This window comes from Nothobranchius furzeri, chromosome 13, assembly GCF_043380555.1.
Source record: "Nothobranchius furzeri strain GRZ-AD chromosome 13, NfurGRZ-RIMD1, whole genome shotgun sequence".
Lineage (NCBI taxonomy): Eukaryota > Metazoa > Chordata > Actinopteri > Cyprinodontiformes > Nothobranchiidae > Nothobranchius > Nothobranchius furzeri.
The window spans coordinates 67,780,585-67,802,121 of record NC_091753.1 but is presented as its reverse complement, the minus strand read 5'-3'; the positions used below and the strand labels follow the sequence as shown (position 1 = coordinate 67,802,121).

Sequence of the window (21,537 nt, the reverse complement as noted above, 5' to 3'; positions counted from 1 at the left end):
GGGATCGAAGGAACAGCGCTAGGCTGGTTTAGATCCTACCTGTCTGACAGATTTCATTTTGTAAATGTACATTACAAATCTTCTCCATACTCCAGGGTTACTTGTGGAGTACCACAGGGTTCAGTGCTTGGACCAAGTCTTTTTACTATATATATGATCCCAATTGGTACAATCATTAGACAGCATGGTATAAACGTCCACTGTGATGCTGACGATACTCTGTTACATTTATCCATTAACTCTGATTAACCTAACCTCGGCTAGGTAGATTACAGGCTTGTCTTGAAGACCTAAAAAATTGGATGGCTTTAAATGTTCTGCTTTTAAATCAAGACTGTATTATTTCATGCTATTTCAGCTGTTAACTTTAGTTTTTCTCTAAGTGATTTTGTCCCCAGAAGAAGCTACAATGATATTCTGCTGAGCTGCGGTAACCTCAAACATAAAACCAGCCAAAGGTCCTTGTTTTATTTTGCTTTCAAATGAATGTTTCCTTTGCTCTGTCTAGTTATAATACATGTGCTAATGTATGGTAGAACAGACTTTACCTGTCAGAACAACACGGAGCTGAATCTCTCCAACAGGGCCATGGACATCTGGCGGATTCTTCACCTGACAGATGTAGGTTCCATTGTAGGTTAACTTGACCTCTCGAATTATAATGGAGGCATCACCGCCCATGAGATCCCCGGCCCAGAGAATTTTCTTCCTGAAGATTCCCTCAAGAGGTGGATAGGGTTGCTGCTGGTAGTGGAACAGCTACAGGAGGAGTTTGGTGGTGATTGGTCAATTGTAAGCAGATTGATAAAATTTGTCAAACTTGCAGTGCAGATGCCGGGTCGGAAAATATTTTATTTTAGGGAACATCTGCTGTTATATCAGACAAACCACACCTGCTGTTCCCTATTCCATCTATTCTCCATATGCTGAAAAAAAGACACAGAAACAAAGATTCCACTGGGAGCTTTATGACTCACTATCATCTCTCTGAGCTGGCTGAGGGGGTGGGTGCTTCCTGACACAGTGAGGCACACTTTTTCTCTCTCTGACACACACACACACACACACACACAAACTCACCGAAATCTCTTGGCCTCCTGCGAGAGGTCTAAAGGTCCAGGAGACAACAACCAGACTGGGGTTTATCTGAGCTGAACTCTGAAATGTGCACTTCAGACGAACATCTGTTCCATTGACTGCCTCAACATTGCCAGATGTGTAGATGCGGATCCCACTGACCTGCAGCACACCTGCAATGAGAAAGTAGGGTTAGGTCAGAAAACACAAGGTTATGTAGGAACAAATGTATGTTGGAGCTGAGGTGTGGAATGAATTAGACCAGAAGCTTAAAGTGTTTACACCAATACTAAAGTTAAAATACGATTAAACAACGAGAGTCATGTGAATGTAAAATATGGGTTTTATTTGTAGAACCTATGATCCAAAAAATGATTATTGACTTTGTTACATTTCCTGAATCTTATAGTTGTAAGCAATACAACTTCATTTCTAACTCAAGTACAAAATGGTTTACCGGATTTGTGTGTGTGTGTGTTTGTGTGTGTGTGTGTGTGTGTTTGTGTGTGTGTGTGTGTGTGTGTGTGTGTGTGTGTGTGTGTGTGTGTGCATGCGTGCGTGTATGTGTGTGTTACATCCCAGGTGTCTATGGGCCTGCGATAACATGGTGGACGCGTAACACAAATTATAAGTTTAACAAAGGTTTATTTTTGTTTCCTTTTTTGTAGCTCAAAAGCTATGAATAGAACAAAAAGAGGCTTTTCTCAACAATTACCAAAAACAAAGTTTAAAACTAGGGATGTCCCGATCCGATCACAGGATCGGAAATCGGCCCGATCACGTGGTTTCAGACTGATCGGGACTCGGGCTTTACTTCCCGATCCAAGCCCCGATCTGGAGTTGGATAATGGGCTCAAATTACAGGAGAGTAACTTGGTTCTCCTTAAAGGTTGTCAGGCTCCCCTGATGCCTTTAACTTAAGCTTGGTTTATGCTTGACGCATTCACTTTCCGCGCGGTGATGCGGCTCGCGGATGGAAGGCGCTTCACAACTCGCAGTGTTTATGGTTCGTGCGGCTCGTCTCTGCGGCGAGCCAATATTCTCCCAAACTGAACGGGGCAGCATGGAGCTCTACGGCAAACATCCAACACTACACCATAGTAGAAGTAGAAATTACTGTTTACAACACGGCATTTCAGCATTTTTAACAGCGTTCTCGTCTTTTCCGACAGTGCGAGCTATTCCTCTCCAAGAATTATTAACAACATGTTGATCACGGTGATCTTTGAGAGCTGAATCATACAAATGTCTGTATTTACGAACCTCTGCCGTACTGGTTCTTGCCGGTCCGCCATGTTTTTCCGCGTCCGTCCGTCCGCGTGGTTAGAAATTTTCCGAGGTGCGCGTTGCGGAAATTTCATAGCCATGCGGAGGCGCGATGGAGGGGCGTGGTTGTTAAAATGACGCAAAATGACGCAACTTTTCCGCGCGGAGCCGTGCGGACCTCGCGGACGCGTCAAGCATAAACCAACCTTTACACACCCAGAAGCAGCACAAAAGAGATCAAGTTTCTACCTTTATTATGTGGACTAGCGGGGATTCTTTAGAGCAGAGATGCAGAGAGCGGAGGGCAGACCGCTGATTATTCATGAACTCCAGCTGCGTTCTGCACACGGCCACAGTAACATTTTCTACGTTTCTAAGTGGCGTCACCAAAAAATATATAATTAACACACAGTCATTCGTGTCCGTTCATTTTCTCTCTGGTAAGTTCTGTCTATATTTGAGCATGACATGTGGACACGCTCAATTCAACATGAACAAGCATACAGAAAAAGCTTTACTATTTCACACTTCCTCGCACGTTACTACAACATAACTCAGGCTCTTTGGGCCTTCTGTAGTGGCTCTGATCATTTTAATAAACAGATAGGCCCACAATAATAAAAACATGCAGGTTTAAGCAGCATTCCAGAATTTTCATTCTATGTTGTCCACAGAACAGAATGACAGTAAAAGTACCGGTAATATTTTTTAGATCTATTTATGTTTGTTTTTAATAAAATTTTCACTAAAATCAGCATCTCATTGAAAAAATATACATACTTTTTTGCTATTTTTTTTCATAATTCAGAAACAAAATGTTTCACACTTCCTCTCACCGAGTCCCGATCCAATACTTTCGATACATAAAAAAAAAATAAAGAAAGAAAGGGAAGAAAAAGTTCCAGAATGTTCCTTATTTTTTATTTAATTACCTTTTTCATTTTTAATAACAGGTCACTTCTGTGAGGTAGCTTGAACAATCAAGTAATAAATAACAAAAATTCTTCACTTTTGGACTTTATTGCAAATATAAAAAGTCTAATATAAAAACAGATAGCACTTTAACTTAAAATACCTGGCAGGGGTCTATTTTGCCTCAGCCCCCAAAATGCTTAGATACGTCCCTGGGCATGGGACCGAGTTTTGAAGATGATCTGAATTGTATCAACTATATAAATACTACATGCTGATAAATTATTGCTTTATACAGGTACAAACGTGTAGTGGGATAAATCTACCTACATTTTATTTTTCAAGAATTTTGTTTTGTTTTCTTGGTTTTTAGTTTCCTATCTTCCTGTCCTGTCTGTTTCTGATCTTCCTGCATCTCCCAGTCCTCCAGAAAAAACTCCTGCCTGCTTCCTTCTTTTTCACCTCACAAGTAACTTTTTAACTAGCAGATCAAATTGATCTATTGACCGCTAAAAAAGCGGAGTGTGCGCCGCACTGCCCGGCTGCGCCAGTGACGAGCGCTGCAGCCCACTACATGTTTGTACCTGTATAAAGCAATAATTTATCAGCATGTAGTATTTATATAGTTGATACAATTCAGATAATCTTTAAAACTTCGTTCCATGTCCAGGGACGTATCTAAGAATTTTGGGGGCTGAGGCAAAATAGACCCCTGCCAGGTATTTTAAGTTGAAGTGCTGTCTGTTTTTATATTAGACTTTTTATATTTGCAATAAAGTCCAAAAGTGAAGAATTTATGTTATTTATTACTTGATTGTTCAAGCTACCTCACAGAAGTGATTTGTTGTTAAAAATTAAAATAAAAAGGTAATTAAATTAAAAAATAAGGAACATTCTGGAACTTTTTCTTCCTTTTCGTTATATATATATTTTTAATGTATCGAAAGTATCGGGTCGAGACTCAGTATCGGCAGATTCTCAAAATCAAATGACTCGGACTCGAGGGCAAAAAAACCTGATTGGGACATCCCTAATTAAAACGTAACAAAAATATACTACACACTCTAAAGGGAGTACAAAATCCCAAAAAGGTAACAGAGTACCCGCAACTCTGTTCACCATTCAATATCGAGTCTTAAGTTAAGGGGAGACAACAGACCAGAGGAAAGGCAGCTCTGCACTATTGCCCCCCGTTTGTGATGAGCTCAAGCAGGCCCTTTAAACCATCAGTGGCTGATGAAAACACGGTGCAGCTGGTGCAGGGAGGAGCAACGACGAGCAGACAGACCCAGTCTGCAGGCATGCTCCTCAGACGCAGCATCAAGGAGGGAAAAAAGCTGTACAGGAAAAATGAAAGAAAACACAAAAAGGCTCCAGCCATGACACTCCCCCTGATTAAACCTAAGGTCTACACCTCTGGGTACACAAAACAGACACCGATACATCTCATTCTCCATGTAGGGCAAAACTAAAAACTTTTCTGTGCCTTTGCTGCTTGGCACATCCCAAGTCATGTGTGGCTGAAGCACAATAATTGTAAAGCGAAGATCTCTGTACACTCTTTACGGCTTAATTATACTTATAATTTTTAATTTTTAAGACACCACTCTATCAGCATACTTTAACATAGAAACATTCTTCAAAATTCAAGAGTCATGTGAAATTGGACATCACTATTTTAAAGCAGACTCCTGCCATCTGTTACCATGGCAACACAAGCAACTAAGGATCACTCTAACAAAGTCTCATAGCAATGAATAAAAAAGCAAAATATTGAGCTAGTAACAAACTGCTATATCTGATCTTTCTCACCTCCCTGTACGTACAACTAGAAACATAACTTACATTTTATTGACCAACAGAAGGCGGGAAACCACCCAACACCCTTCCTGATTGGCTGAGAGAGTTCAATCATCTTCTGGCTAAATGGAAGTACACACCCACACATATGATACATCAAATCGATCTGCTTAATCTAATGAATCCATCCATACATCTATCCATTCATCCAATAAACCATCTAACATCCATTCAACAATCCATCCATCATTTTATCCATCCAACCATTCATCCATCCATTACACAGTCTGTCAGTTTCAGATATCGGCAAATGTTTCTAAATTCACAGTTCCGCTAATTGTGAAAATTTAACTATTAAACTATTCTTACTCAAATGCCAGCTGTTTAAACATTTAAGCTGTCTAGTTTTTAAACGTTCAAAGATTTCAGTTTTCTGCTGTTTTGCATTTTTCTCTTCATTCTTCACCTATATTCTGAGCTTTATTACACTTTTGGGGGATTTTTGCATCTACATCTTTAAATACATTCAGCTCATTTTGACAGTTTAGTTTAGTTTCAGCTTCACTTGTGCTATTCAGCAGCTTCAGCAATAAGTTTCTGAATTCAGCATATGCTGCTAATTTCACAGTTCAGCTAAATGTAAAAATTTAACTGTTAAACTTGTCCTACTCAAATAACAAGTGTTTAGACATTTTAGCTGTCCAGAGTTTTTAAATAATGTTCACAGATTTCAGTTTTCTGCTGTTTAGGATATTTTTTCTCCGTTCTTCACTTACTTTTAGTGCTTTATTCACTGTTTGGTGCTTTTTGCATCTAAATCTCTCAAAATGTTCAGCTAATTTGTACAGTTTTGATTACTTTTAGGTTCAGTTCAGCTATTAAGCTGATTCAGCTAACAGTTTAAGCTATCCAGCATTCAAACTGCATTTCTGCAAGAAATGCAATTTATCTAGTTAAACATATTTGTTTGTATTTACGTTTATCCATATTTTGCTGTAAAAACTGCTTTTAAAATTATGGAAACACCGTGTTTCTCCGCTATGTTTGTGTGTGTGTGTGTGTGTGTGTGTGTGTGTGTGTGTGTGTGTGTGTGTGTGTGTGTGTGTTTGTTCATTTTAATCTCTCTGGTCTGTTTAGATACACAAAAATGACCACATTTACTAATTGTGGTGTTTTACTTAGAAAATTTTCTTTTATTTTGTTGAATTTACCAGCCTGCCTCTTCTGCTTTGGTTTTACTTCCTGCCAAAATTGACGTGGCTCACGAAAAATGTCTGGTGTGTTCCGGACGTCACATTTTCCTCCACCCTCCCCACCTTTACCCAGTATGTGAAGTGCCACACCAGAGACAATAGGACAACTGACCTCCTGTATGCTAATGTTAAAACATGCATACAGTTAGTACTTACACATACTACTCAGAAATAAAGTGCAAAAGTGTGGACAGAGGAAGCAACAGAATGGCTCAGGGACTGTTTCCAAACCACAAACTGGGAGACGCTGCAGCGCTCATGGTGCAGGCCTTGACAGCCTGAACCACTGTGTCACTGACTATGTTAATTTCTGTGTAGAGATCACCGACTCAACATGAAGAGTGAGGTGTTTCTCGAATATTAAACCCTGTTTAATCCCTGACCTGAAATCCCTGCTGAATGATTAGAAAAGTTTTCATGGCTGGAGACAAAGAGAAGCAGAGATGGGTCCAGAAGGAGCTCAAATCTGATCTCAGATCTCATAATCAGACGGGCTAAAGACAGGTACAAGAAGAAGCTGGAGAAACAGCTGGAGCAGAACAATGCTCGTGGTGCATGGAGAGGCCTCAGGAACATCACAGGTCACAGTGGAAGGAGTGGTGCCAGTGAGTCTGCTGAAGGAGGCCAGACTTGGACTAATGACCTTAACCTGTTTTTAACAGATCTGACTCCACAGATGGGCCAGTTTATATGGTATATAAACTGTATATATTGAAATCTATAAATAAATCATACTCAAAAAAGAAAAATGAATTTGATTATGAAAATTTATAAAAATATGTCAAATGTGTAAAAAATTTAAATAAATTTTTGAATTAACCATAGCAGTTTAACAGCTCTTTGCTGATATAAATCATGCATCATATCAATGCCAACCAAGTCTGTTTGTAAACAGAACATGGACTAGGACATAATTACATGTAAACACGCACCTACACACTCAAACACAGCTTGTATAACTTGAGACAGAGGACAGAACAAGAGAGAGAGAGAGGACCCAAAAGGGAGAGGAAAAAATTAATGAATCACTTCCCCCTAGCAGGTTCTGCAGGTGCTCGTTGGGCCCTGGGTTCCAGAGCTAGGTCCAGTCGGTTTACCAAGTTATGGAGCGAGGTACCCACAGGGATCGGCCCACAAAGAAGTGACGTAACAGTGAGTATGCCAGCCCGAGCGATAGGCAGCAATTTAAACAGATACTTAGGAAGATAGCTCATGTAGCATCTTGTCTAGTAGCCTCAAAGCTGCTGAAGCACCAATTTACGCAGTGAAGAGACTTTTGTCTCAAGCTCGTGACATGACATTTTAAGGCTTCAATTTTGATGGAATTGACAGATGAAAAACCCAAGTTAAAGATAGAACCAACTGCACCAGCAGTGAAGAAGAGTTCTTTTAAGAAATGTTTTCCTTACTGTTGGCACCGGGAAGCTCCGAATTGGCAACACTGAATTTCTGTAGCTGGAGAAACAGAGATGTTGGCTTCAGAGTGCCACATCATAGCACAAGTCTAGTTGGTACCAGTGTCAGAAAGAGGCCCGAAGGAACTTAGTAGTTTCTGAGCACATTTCAAGGTCAAATTTGACAAACACCTTCTGGGTGAACAGACGGTAGTTATACATGAACAGTACTGGGTGATCCTTGGAAGGGGGTCCAGGGCAGAGGTGTGGACTAGGGTGAACAGCTGTCCCGCTTTGTGCGGGACAGTCCTGCATTTTCATTACTTTTCACATGTCCCGCAAATTGAGACTCATGTCCCGCATTATTGACAGTTTCTCGTTTTGAGTTTCAATCTTATAAATCTGTGGAGAAATCCGCCTGTTGCTGTCAATCAAACGGAGGCGGGACTTTATCGCAGATTTGGAGCGTGTGTGGAGCGCGCCCGAACCACGAAAACAAGCATGAGTGAGCACGGAGGAGAAAATGCTTTAAACTCGTCAATTAAAAGTGTTCAGAGATACTTGATAGAGTCATTGTTGTTTCTGAGTCATTTTTCATGTCTCGGTGCGGAGTCTGATATGAAGAGGTCAAAAGCAGGTTTTCCAGTACTTAGACAGGTCCATGATGAACACAATGGAGGCTCTAACACAGACAAGGTGCTGCAGTTTCAGATACCTGCGTACACGCTGAGCCCCTTAAAGCACAGTGATGAAATAATGAGAATAAATGGAAGCTTTCATCACTTATTCTCAGACATTTGAGGCAAAAAGAAATTCTACGAAACTGTTATTAGATTAGATCTGAATTTTTTAGAGATTAGAATCTGATATTTATTCTCTCACCTAAAATTAGAAGAGATTTGTTGTCATGTTTTAAAAAAAACATTGTTTCTGAATTATGAAAAAAATAGCAAAAAAAGTATGTATATTTTTTCAATGAGATGCTGATTTTAGTGAAAAATTAATTAAAAACAAACATAAATAGATCTAAAAAATATTACTGGTACTTTTACTGTCATTCTGTTGTGGACAACATTGAATGAAAACTCTGAAATGCTGCTTAAACCTGCATGTTTTTATTATTGTGGGCCTATCTGTTTATTAAAATGATCAGAGCCATTACAGAAGGCCCAAAGAGCCAGAGTTATGTTGTTGTAACGTGAGAGGAAGTGTGAAATAGTAAAGCTTTTTCTGTATGCTTGTTCATGTTGAATTCAAATAAAATATATACCAGAAATATATGATTAAATTAAATTAAATTTTATTTATATAGCGCCAAATCACGACAAGAGTCGTCTCAAGGCACTTCACATAATAAACATTCCAATTCAGGTCAGTTCATTAAGCCAATCATAAAAAATGTTTCCTATATAAGGAAGCCAGCAAATTGCATCAAGTCACTGACTAGTGTCTGTTACTTTACAGCAATCCTCATACTAAGCAAGCATATAGCGACAGTAGAAAGGAAAACTCCCTTTTAACAGGAAGAAACCTCCAGAGGATCCTAGCTCAGTATAAGCAGCCATCCTCCACGACTCACTGGGGATCGAGAAGACAGAGCAGACACACACACACACACACACACACACACACACACACACACACACACACACACACACACACACACACACACCAAGCAGTGTGTTAATGGTTACATTGTGATTTCTTAGTAAGTATTCTATTTGGTGAGAGATAAACTTTATTGCATTTATCCTAGTGGATCTATAATTAAACGGGGTAAAGCACATCCAATGTCAAGCAAAGCAAAAAGTTATTATCAGGAGAGGGAGAATGTTTAAGTGGTTAGCAGCAGTGTGCTAGACGATGGCCCCCTCCATGAGGCCACCACAGCTCAGCAGAACATCATTGTAGCTTCTTCTGGGCAGAAAAACACTTAGAGAAAAAATAGAGTTAACAGCTGAAATTGCAGAATATAATACAGTTAAAGAGCAGATTGTAGAAGAAAGTAGTTGAGTGTGGAAAGCGGTCAGCGTATCCTCCAGCAGTCTAAGCCTATAGCAGCATAACGACAGAGATAACTCTGGATAACCTAGCCCTTTTAGATGGAGGCGTGTTGGAGGCAGGGCAAGGGAGAGCCATCTTTACCGACTGTACACTCCACCTCCCTCTACTCCCCCCACTTGTCCAGATCTGGGCTAACATCAGATTTTAACTATAAGTCAAATAAAAAAAATTTTAAGCCTAGTGTTAAAAGTAGACAAGGTGTCTGCCTCACGGACTAAAGCTGGGAGCTGGTTCCACAGGAGAGGAGCCTGATAACTAAAAGTTCTGCCTCCCATCCTAATTTTAGATATTCTGGGAACCACCAGTAAACCTGCAGTCTGAGAGCGAACTGCTCGGTTAGGAACGTATGGAACAATCAGATCACTGATGTATGATGGAGCTTGATTATTAAGAGCTTTATATGTGAGAAGAAGGATCTTAAAATCTATTCTGAATTTAACAGGCAGCCAATGTAGGGAAGCTAAGACAGGAGAGATATGATCTCTCTTTTTAATTCTCATCAGAACTCTAGCTGCAGCATTTTGGACAAGCTGAAGACTTTTAACTACATTCTGTGGACTTCCTGAGAGTAATCAGAATCAGAATCAGCATTATTGCCAGCGCTCCAGCGACCCAGAGCATAGGAACTTGACTCCGCAAACACAACCTGACCAATGTTAAACACACACACATGTAGACAAAAACAGGTACAGGCAGTCACGAGAGCAGCCATAACGGCGCTCATTTCATTAGATGAAAAGGGTGTTACATGAGGATAATTGGGGTAAGGTAAAAAAAAGGCATAGCAGAGTTAGACCCAGCGGGGAGTAACTATTATACAAAAAAACTCCTCAACATAGAAGCACGAACATCACAGATACAAAACATCAGAGTCCGATGGGGAGGCGGGGTTGGGCGAGATCCGGAATCCTCCAACGGGAGCTGCCATTACGGCGCTTCACCAGCTGCAGTCGACAGGTGGGAGGGAGAAATGGGGAACAGAGAGCGCGTTGAGTTCCTGCAGGTCAATGACCTCGAAGCCGAAGTCACAATCTGAAGGCAGGGGGGGGAAGGTCGGGACACAGCATCTGTCAGCATTCCTCCTTTCGTGGGGGTGAGTTGAATGCAGCCTTGGAGGCTGCTTGGCGTCAGATAAGGATAAGCAAGACTTTGTTTAGGGCAGACAGAGATACTTTTCCTCTCTGCCTTGGAGTCTATTAAGAGGTCATTCATGTCCACCAGTGAAGCCAATTTATGCGTTCTAAACATCCCCACACCATCCGGCGACTCTCTCCGAGATGACATCCATCTTACGCACTAACACAGGCAACGCCGCGAGGACATTGTCCAGCTTACAGCTCAAAAATGGGACCCAATGCCTCCCTGCTTGACACTCAGCATTAAGGGGGTTGGATTGGGGGGTTAAACCACCAAATAGTTCCCGAGCGCGGCTGTGTCTGCAGCTCACCGCTCCCCCAGGGGATGGGTCAAATGCGGAGAACAAATTTCGCACACACATCAGTGTGTGTGTGACAACTAATGGGACTTTAACTTTAAATTTAACCTAGAGTAACGTCCCAGTCTGTGAGGTCACCGCCCGGGCGGCACATTCCGTGGGTGCGGGTCGCACTCCAATCACTCCCGTCTTCCCAAATTTCCAGAAAACCAGATATCCTCCCACTCCAATCAGAAGAAATCCAGTCATCATCAGGCCGAATATCCACAAATCTTCCACGTCCTCGATGGACAACTGAGAGAGGCACACAATTCGCCAGACCTCCCAAGAATCGAGTGCATATCCCGCTGCGAATGTCCCCTCGGGACAGGTGGGAGCCCCCTTCTCCATTCTCATCGTAGAAAAAATCTTATCAATCACGTTGCATGACCAGTTAATTAAGTCCATATTTCCAAAATGAAATATAATGAATTACAGTAATCCAGTCTTGATGTAATAAATGCATGAATGCTTCTAATCTTAGCAATATTCTGAAGGTGGAAAAAATAAATCCTACAAACCTGATAAACCTGAGATTTGAATTACATGTCCTGGTCAAAAATAACACCAAGGTTCCTTACTTTGTTCTCGGAGACTAATTTAATGTCATTCAGGTCAGGTGATTGACTAGGCAATTTCCTTTTCTGGATTTCTGGTCCAAAGCTTAGAACTTCCATCTTGTCTTGATTTAAAAGCAAAAAGTTTAGAGTCATCCAATTTTTTATGTCTTCAAGACAAGCCTGTAATCTACCTAACCGATTAGGTTCATCAGGGTTAATGGATAAATAGAACTGAGTATCGTCAGCATAACAGTGAAAGTGTATCCCATGCTGTCTCATGATTTTATCAATTGGGAGCATACATATAGTAAAAAGAATTGGTCCAAGCACCGAACCCTGTGGTACTCCACAAGTAACCCTGGAGTATGAAGAAGATTTGTCATGTACATTTACAAAATGAAATCTGCCAGGCAGGTAGGATTTAAACCAGCCTAGAGCTGTTCCTTTGATCCCTACAACATGTTTAAGCCTTTCTACAAGAACATTGTGATCAACTGTGTCAAAGGCAGCACTGAGATCTAACAAGACTAGAACAGACACAAGATTCTTATCTGAGGCCATGAGAATATCATTTATAACTCTCACTAATGCAGTTTCAGTGCTGTGATACTCTCTAAAACCATACTGAAATTTCTCAAACAGATCATTAGTGTTTAAATGCTCACATACTTGGATGGCCACTATTTTCTCCAGGACTTTGTATAAAAATGGAAGGTTAGATATTGGTCTAAAATTCAATGGGTCATCTGGATCCAGAGAAGGCTTCTTAAGTGACGGTTTGATTACAGCAACCTTAAAATCCTGTGGTACATATCCATTTCCTAAGGATAGATTGATTATGTCTAGAATGGGGGCAGTAACCAAAGGAAATGCATCTTTAAATAATTTGGTTGGGATTGGATCTAAAATGCAAGTTGAAGGTTTAGATGAAGCTAATATTTTTGATAACTGAAAGCTCAACTGGATCAAAACGGTTCAAACACAGATGTGGTTCTACAGTTACCTCTGATGCTGCCTCACTTACTGAGGAAGAAGAAATTGCATTAGGGAGGATGCATATTATTTTGTTTCTAATAGAATTAATTTTACTTGTGAAAAATTCCATAAAGTCATTACTGCTGAGGGCTAAGGGAATAGATGGTTCAGAGCTATGATTCTGTGTAAGTTTGGCAACTGTACTGAAAAGAAATTTGGGATTATTCCTATTCTCCTCAATTAATGCTGAGAAATAAGCAGTTCTAGTTTGTCGAAGCTTATTTTTATGAAGCACAAGACTATTTTTCCAGGATAGGTAGGCCTCCTCATGGTGCGTAGAGCGCCATGTTCTCTCCATTTATCATTTTATGTATATGTAACAGTGATGTTAGGGATAAAAGGCAGAATATACTTATTTTTTCTCATAACATTGGAACTTCACATTGTCCCACATTGAGTCTCTGTCCCAAATTTGGCAATTTGGGATCTGGTCACCCTAGTGTGGAGTCGAGTCACATGACTTGGACTCGAGTCAGACTCGACAGACTTGACTAGATAAAATCTATTAAGACTAACGACTTGACTCGGACTTGAACACCAATGACTTGCAACTTGAATCGACTTGCATCTGTTGACTTGATGATGACTTGAGCATATTTGATATTTTAGCACAAAAGTGGCCCAACATGGACAAAAATCAGAAATCACTCTTTGTTCTGGGTTTGATTTTGTACTGCCAAATGCAGCAGCAATTTTTTTAATCAACCTAACTTTCTGCTTGTTTGAGCAAATAAATTAAGCTTTAAGAAGCTTTATTTCGGAACTTTATTTATTATCATGGACAGTAAAGTGCACTCATACAACTGTCGTGGCCTGCACTTAGGGCAGAGTGCAGATGTTAGAGCTCGCCATATTGTTGTAGACCAGTTGTTGCAGCACTGTGACATACTGTGCTTACAAGAAACATTTTTAGCCAAGCAGGACTTAGACAGTCTAAACTCCATCACTGACAATTTCCTTGGTGCTGGTGAGTCAACTACTGACTTCAGTTTGGGAATTAAAAGAGGAAGGATACCAGGAGGTGTGGCTATCCTGTGGAAAAAGAGTCTGGACTCATTGATAAATGTTGTTAGACTCTGTGTGGTCATCAGGAGCAGTTCCTGTGGAGTGGCAGACAGGGGTGGTGGTCCCCATCTTTAAGAAGGGTGACCTGAGGGTGTGTTCCAACTATAGGGGGATCCCACTCCTCAGCCCCCCTGGAAAGGTCTACTCCAAGGTATTGGAGAGGAGGGCCCGATCGATAGTTGAATCTCAGATTGAGGAGGAGCAATGTGGTTTTCGTCCTGGCCGTGGAACTGTGGACCAGCTCTATACCCTTGCATGGGTGATGAAGGGGGCATGGGAGTTTGCCCAAACAATCCACGTATTATGTGGATTTGGAGAAGGCTTATGACCGTGTCCCCAGGGGCACCCTGTGGGGGACGCTCCAAGAGTATGTGGTGGGTGGCCTTTTGTTAAGGGCCATTCAGTCACTTTACCAGAGGAGCGTGAGTTTGGTCCGCATAGCCGGTAGTAAGTCAGACCTGTTCCCGGTGAGGGTTGAACTCCGCCAGGGCTGTCCTTTGTCACCTGTTCTGTTCATAACATTTATGGACAGAATTTCTAGGTGCAGCCGTGGTGTGGAGTGTGTTGAGTTTGGTGGCAGGAGAATCTCGTCTCTGCTTCATGCGGATGATGTGATCCTCCTAGCTTCATCCAGCTCTGACCTTCAGCTCTTGCTGGGTAGGTTCGCGGCCGAGTGTGAAGCGGCTGGGTTGAGGATCAGCACCTCCAAATCTGAGACCATGATTCTCGACCGGGAAAGGGTGGCTTGCCAACTCTGGGTCGGGAAAATGGTCCTACCTCAAGTGGAGGAGTTTAAGTATCTCGGGGTCTTGTTCATGAGTGAGGGTAGGAGAGATCGGGAGATCGACAGGCGGATTGGTTCAGCGTCTGCAGTGATGCGGACGCTGAGCCGATCTGTCGTGGTGAAGAGGGAGCTGAGTCAGAAAGCCAGGCTCTCGATTTACTGGTCGATCTACGTCCCAATCCTCACCTATGGTCATGAGCTTTGGGTAATGACCAAAAGAACAAGATCACGAATAAAAGCGGCCGAAATGAGTTTCCTCCGTAGGGTGGCCGGGCTCAGCCTAAAGCCCCCTTCAGACAGGCCATGAAAAACGGAAATGTTCTGGACTCTGTCCGTAAGACCTTTGTGTCGGAATACAAACATCCAGATAACGTGTTCCGAAATTTAACCGGATGAAGCCCCTAGTAACAGGTCCGGACTTGTTACCGGGGGACGCCGTGCGCACCTAGATAGCTCGCTGCTGTAGCATGCGGCAAACCATGGCAGCTCACCTCCTACGGTACCGCCTAGACGTGCAACGGAGCGCTTCACACCGCTTCAGTGATTCCTTTAACCATTGAGCTTCATCATCCCGGTCTCTTATGCGTCTTCGTGTGCGCAGAATTATGCTTAAGCGCCTCGTGATTTTTATCTTGAGAGGCGCTATAGAAATGATATTTTCTTCTTCTGCTTCTTCTTAACATAAGTCCGATTCTACCCCCCCCCCACCCCCCGCCGCCGTCAGACATCTGGAACTTTTCCCTGCTGTGTGAACGCAGCCAAAAGGACAAGTTCTGGTACAAAAGTGGTGTGTCTGAAAACACAGTTCCGGTTAAAAAACGGATTGAATTGTATGCAAATGTTCCAGAATGTGTATCTGAAAAGGGCTTTAGAGATAGGGTGAGGAGCTCGGACATTCAGACTCAGAGTAGAACCGCTGCTCCTCCAGATTGAAAGGAGTCAGTTGAGGTGGTTTGGGCATCTGGTCAGGATGCCTCCTGGACACCTCCCTGGGGAGGTGTTTCGGGCATGTCCTGCCGGCAGAAGGCCCCCGAGTCGACCCAGGACACGTTGGAGAGGTTACATCTCCAATCTGGTCCGGGAACACCTTGGGGTCCTGGCAGAGGAATTGGTGGAGGTGGCTGGGGAGAGGACGGTCTGGAGCTCCCCAGTTGGGATGCTTCCCCCGTGACCCAGACCTGGATAAGCAGAGGAAGAAGACGATGAAGATGAGGAAATTATGTAAACAGTCCTAATAAGGAATCATTTGACTGGTATTCTCTCTCATCAGAAGATTCGGTGTCCTATTATGATTGCACTGATCAAATGTTAAGCAGCATCAAATTAAGAAGAAAAGCAGTTATGTGCACAGATGCTAACTGCTCCAACACTGAGCACAAAAAAGATATAAACTATTTACTGTGACATTGTCCAAGCATTACTTGATGCAAGCTAGTGTTTCACTCAAAGCAGAAAGAAAAGTAAAATTAAAGCTGCAAGCAGCGTCGTTCGGCCCTCGCAGCGAAGCTGCTCGTCCTCCATTCGCACCCCCTCCGCTCCATCCCCGATGTTGTCCAAACCCAGCTCCCCGACGCTCCTTCCTGACCGGCAGCCCGGGACACCAGGGCACATCCACGGAACAGAAACGTCCACCAGAACAGAATTCGCCATGGCATCAAAGCCCATCCCTTTCTGAAAAGCTATCAGATCTGAATGGTCATTACAACATCATGAAGACAGTGCATGACCTTAGTGTCATGTTGACTAAATTAGAGGGGACAAATAAGGGCATTTCACCATAAAAAATAGACTTCCTGTAGTCAGGGGGCGGGGCTTAGGTGATGTCAGCTGTCCACATTGTCATTGTCTTGAGATGTGGTCAATGATCACACAGACACAGCTTGATATAGATCTGATCATGCACATGGGAGTTGTTAAGTCAAGTAATGTAATGGCGAAAGGTCAAAGTTTGAGGCTTAGCCACGCCCACACCTTTGTACTCATTTAAAGTCCGACGGTTGAAATTTTTCCCCGTTGTCTTAAGAGTATATAGCAGAAGTTTGAAGGCGATTGGTGAAAAGGGGGATGGTGCAACACTCTCTAAACAACGTGTGCGAAAACCACTAAATCGAGTACTTGGACCAAAATGGCCGACTTCCTGTGCAACTTTGCGCTTGGCTCCAAGAGACTTTTTTGTAGGACCTGAGACACCACATTAGTGTACCAAATTTCGTGATCCTCAGTCAAAGCGTGGCTTGGGGCTGACAGTTTTAATGGTCCTAGGGGGCGCTATTTCAGAAAATAAACCACGCCCACAAACTTCAGCTGTCCAGTTCTATTGGGGGTCAGACTAGGATCACTCAACAGACATTTTGTGGCGATGTCACGATAATTGAAGAAATAAGAGGCAAACGTATAGCCATGGTGTGATGGCGAAATTCCCCATGCTCCCAAAGCCCCACCTTTTTTCAAAACCTGCCAGTACTGGAGACTAAGTGACCTCAACTTGTCAGCTGCTATTTGCCAGAGATTGCTGGTGATTGGGTAAAAGGAGTCCAATAGGTAGCTGTGAAAAAAAGAGTGGCGTGGTGACAGGTCAAAGTTTGAGGCATAGCCACGCCCACACCTTTATACTTATTTAAAATCCGACAGTTGAATTTTTTCCTTTATGTCTTAAGAGTATATAGCATAAGTTTGAAGGCGATTGGTGAAAAGGGCGATGGAGCATCACTCTCCAAACAACGTGTGCGAAAACCACTAAATCGAGTACTTGGACCAAAATGGCCGACTTCCTGTGCGACTTTGCACTTGGCTCCAAGAGACTTTTTTGTAGGTCCTAAGACAACACATTAGTATACCAAATTTCGTAATCCTCAGTCAAAGCATGACTTGGGGCTGACAGTTTTAATGGTCCTAGGGGGCGCTATTTCAGAATGTAGGCCACGCCCACAAACTTCAGCTATCTATTTCTATCGATGGTCAGACTAGGATTACTCACAACAAATTTCGAGGTGATATCACGATAAATGAAGAAATCAGAGGCAAACGTATTTCCATGGAATGATGGCAAATTTCGCCATGCTCCCAAAGCCCCGCCTTTTTTTCAAAACCTTCCAGTACTGGAGACCAAGTGACCTCACCTTGTCTGCTGCTATTTACCAGAGATTCCTGGTGATTGGGTAAAAGGAGTCCAATAGGGAGCTGTGAAAAAAAGAGTGGCGTGGCGAAAGGTCAAAGTTTGAGGCTTAGCCACGCCCACACCTTTATACTTATTTGAAATCCGACAGTTGTATTTTTTCCTCTATGTCTCAAGAGTATATAGCAGAAGTTTGAAGGCGATTGGTGAAAAGGGCGACGGAGCATCACTCTCCAAACAACGTGTGGGAAAACCACTAAATCACACACTTGGACCAAAATGGCCGACTTCCTGTGCGACTTTGCACTGGCTCCAAGAGACTTTTTTGTAGGTCCTGAGACACCACATTAGTGTACCAAATTTTGTAATCCTCAGTCAAAGCATGGCTTGGGGCTGACAGTTTTAATGGTCCTAGGGGGCGCTATTTCAGAAAATAAGCCACGCCCACTGGATGTTCACATCAGATCTTTTGGGGGGCCGGACTAGGATCACTCACAAGAAGTTCCGTGACGATATCTTTAGAAATGACGAAATGGGAGGCAAACGTAAGGCCACGGCGGTACATCTGACTTCGCCCGCGCCGCCACAACCCCGCCCTCTGCCGAAAACTCCCATAAAGTGACGCCAAGCAACCCCCACTTGTCTTGAGTTACTAGCTACAAATTCGTGGTGATTAATTGAAATGGGGCAATTTGGGACCTTTCACAGTAAAACTTGATCTTTTTGGTCCTGAGGGGGCGGGGCTTGTGTGATGTCATCATCCGACCATTCAGTTTACTTTGTGGGTGGATGACAAATGACCACAGAAAGTTTGGTAGTTCTATTCCATTCAGTTATGAAGTTATAGCAATTAAAATTTTTTTGGCGAGTAGTCAAACTTCGAGGCCTGGCCCCGCCCCTTCAACATATACGAAAAGTCAGAATCCTTGTCTCATTTTGTTCGCCCATCCCTTCTGAGCAATTTTACCCAATTTTTGAGACGATCGTGCGAAAAATGATCGAGCAATCCAATCAGAAACGGACCCTAAAAACGGCAAAAACGGCTAAAAATCGCCATTTCAACCCAAAATGGCCGACTTCCTGTTTGATATTGACCATGCTTGCAAGAGACTTTTCTATGCGGACTGTTGAGTACTACGAGTGTACCAAATTTCATAACTGTACGATAAACTAAGCTTTATGGAGAGGGTTTTTTTTTTCACTTTGTAGGGGGCGCTGTTCAGCCAATTTCTTTGCGATTTTTTTGGGACCTTTAAAATATCAAAATTTTCACCAGGCCTGACAAGTGTGCAAAATATTGTGAATTTTGGGGTATGTTAAGGTCCCCAAAAAGCCGTTCAAAACGGGCTAAGAATAACAAAAAGAAAGAAAGAATTAAAGCTGCAAGCAGCGTCGTTCGGCCCTCGCAGCTCCGCGCCGCTCCGGCCTGGCTGGCAGCCCGGGGCACCAGGGCACGTCCGCGGAACAGAAACGTCGACCACCCCGACACCAGAAACCGCAAGCTATCACCTCGTCCGCATCTCACCCTGACTCAGCATCCCCTCTGAGCACACCATTATATTACACGTCTCACAACTAGGGCATACTCTACCTTTACGACTCTGGTGGTGTGATGACACAGACCAACTGTAATGCTTTTCTGACCACGCTGTTTGAAGTTATTGTAGGTTAAACTTATCTTGGTGCACTGGAAAGCTTTCAGATCTTGACAAATATGGGCATTTCACCATAAAACAATAGACTTCCTGTAGTAGGGGGCGGGACTTAGGGGATGTCAGCTGTCCACATTGTCATTGTCTTTAGATGTGGTCAGTGATCACACAGACAAAGTTTGATATAGATCTGATCATGCACATGGGAGTTATTAAGTCAAGAAATGTAATGGCGAAAGGTCAAAGTTTGAGGCTTAGCCACGCCCACACCTTTCAACTTTTGAAAAATCCGACGGTTGAATTTTTTTCCCTATGTCTTAAGAGGATATAGCAGAAGTTTGAAGGCAATTGGTGAAAAGGACGATGGGGCATAATACTCCAAACAATGCCTGCGAAAACCACTAAATCGAGTACTTGGACCAAAACGGCCGACTTCCTGTACGACTTTGCACTTGGCTCCAAGAGACTTTTTTTAGGTCCTGAGACACCACATTAGTGTATCAAATTTCGTAATCCTCAGTCAAAGCATGGCTTGGGGCTATTAGTTTAAATGGTCCTAGGGGGCGCTATTTAAGGAAATAGACCACGCCCACAAACTTCAGCTCTCTATTTCTCTTGGGGGTCAGACTAGGATCACACATCAGAAGTTTCGTAGCGATATCACGATAACTGAAGAAATGAGAGGCAAACGTATTTCCATGGCTTGATGGCGATTTTCGGCATGCTCCCAAAGCCCCGCCTTTTTTCGAAACCTGCCAGTACTGGATACCAAGTGACCTCAACTTGTCAACTGCTTTTTGCCAGAGATTCCTATTGATTGGGTAAAAGGAGTCCAATAGGGAGATGTGAAAAAAAGAGTGGCGTGGTGAAAGGTCAAAGTTTGAGGCTTAGCCACGCCCACATCTTTCAACTTTTGAAAAATCCGACGGTTGAATTTTTTCCCCCATGTCTTAAGATTATATAGCAGAAGCTTGAAGGCGATTGGTGAAAAGGGTGACGGAGCATCACTCTCCAAACAACGTGTGCGAAAACCACTAAATCGCGTACTTGGACCAAAATGGCCGACTTCCTGTGCGACTTTGTGCTTGGGTCCAAGAGACTTTTTTGTAGGTCCTGCGACACCACATTAGTGTACCAAATTTCGTAATCCTCAGTCAAAGCATGGCTTGGGGCTATCAGTTTAAATGGTCCTAGGGGGCGCTATTTAAGAGAATAGGCCACGCCCACAAACTTCAGCTGTCTATTTTTCTTGGGGGTCAGACTAGGATCACTCACCAGAAGTTTCGTAGTGATATCACGATAACTGAAGAAATGAGAGGAAAACGTATTTCCATGGCGTGATGGCGATTTTCGCCATGCTCCCAAAGCCCCGCCTTTTTTCAAAACCTGACAGTACTGGAGACCAAGTAACCTCAAGTTGTCTACTGCTGTTTGCCACAGAATCCTGGTGATTGGGTAAAAGGAGTCCAGTAGGGAGCTGTGAAAAAAAGAGTGGCGTGGCAACAGGTCAAAGTTTGAGGCTTAGCCACGCCCACACCTTTCAACTTTTGAAAAATCCGACGGTTGAATTTTTCCCCCTATGTCTTAAGAGTATATAGCAGAAGTTTGAAGGAGATTGGTGAAAAGGGCGACGGAGCATCACTCTCCAAACAACGTGTGCGAAAACCACTAAATCGCGTACTTGAACCAAAATGGCCGACTTCCTGTGCGACTTTGCACTTGGCTCCAAGAGACTTTTTTGTAGGTCCTGAGACAACACATTAGTGTACCAAATTTCGTAATCCTCAGTCAAAGCATGGCTTGGGGCTGACAGTTTTAATGGTACTAGAGGGCGCTATTTCAGAAAATAGGCCACGCCCACCGGATGTTGACATAAGATTTTTTGAGGGGCCAGACTAGGATCACTCACAAGAAGCTTCGTGACGATATCTTTAGAAATGACGAAATGGGAGGCAAACGTAAGGCCACGGCGGTACGCCTGACTTCGCCGCGCCGCCACAGCCCCGCCCTCTGCCGAAAACTCCTATAAAAGGACGCCAAGCAACCCCCACTTGTCTTGAGTTACCAGCTACAAATTCGTGGTGAT

The 21,537-nt window shown here is 43.0% G+C and overlaps 1 protein-coding gene across 1 annotated transcript in view; it reads right to left on the bottom strand.

Annotated features, from left to right (window-relative positions):
• The window catches only part of LOC107373070 (myelin protein zero-like protein 2), a 55,754-nt gene that overhangs the window by 23,534 nt on the left and 10,683 nt on the right, over positions 1–21,537 (bottom strand). Inside the window, exons 2-3 of the mRNA XM_054735525.2 lie at positions 1,081–1,250; positions 549–759 (exon numbers count right to left, since the gene is read on the bottom strand). Of these exons, the coding sequence (XP_054591500.1) occupies positions 549–759; positions 1,081–1,250 (381 nt within the window). The remainder of the gene's footprint in view (positions 1–548; positions 760–1,080; positions 1,251–21,537) is intronic.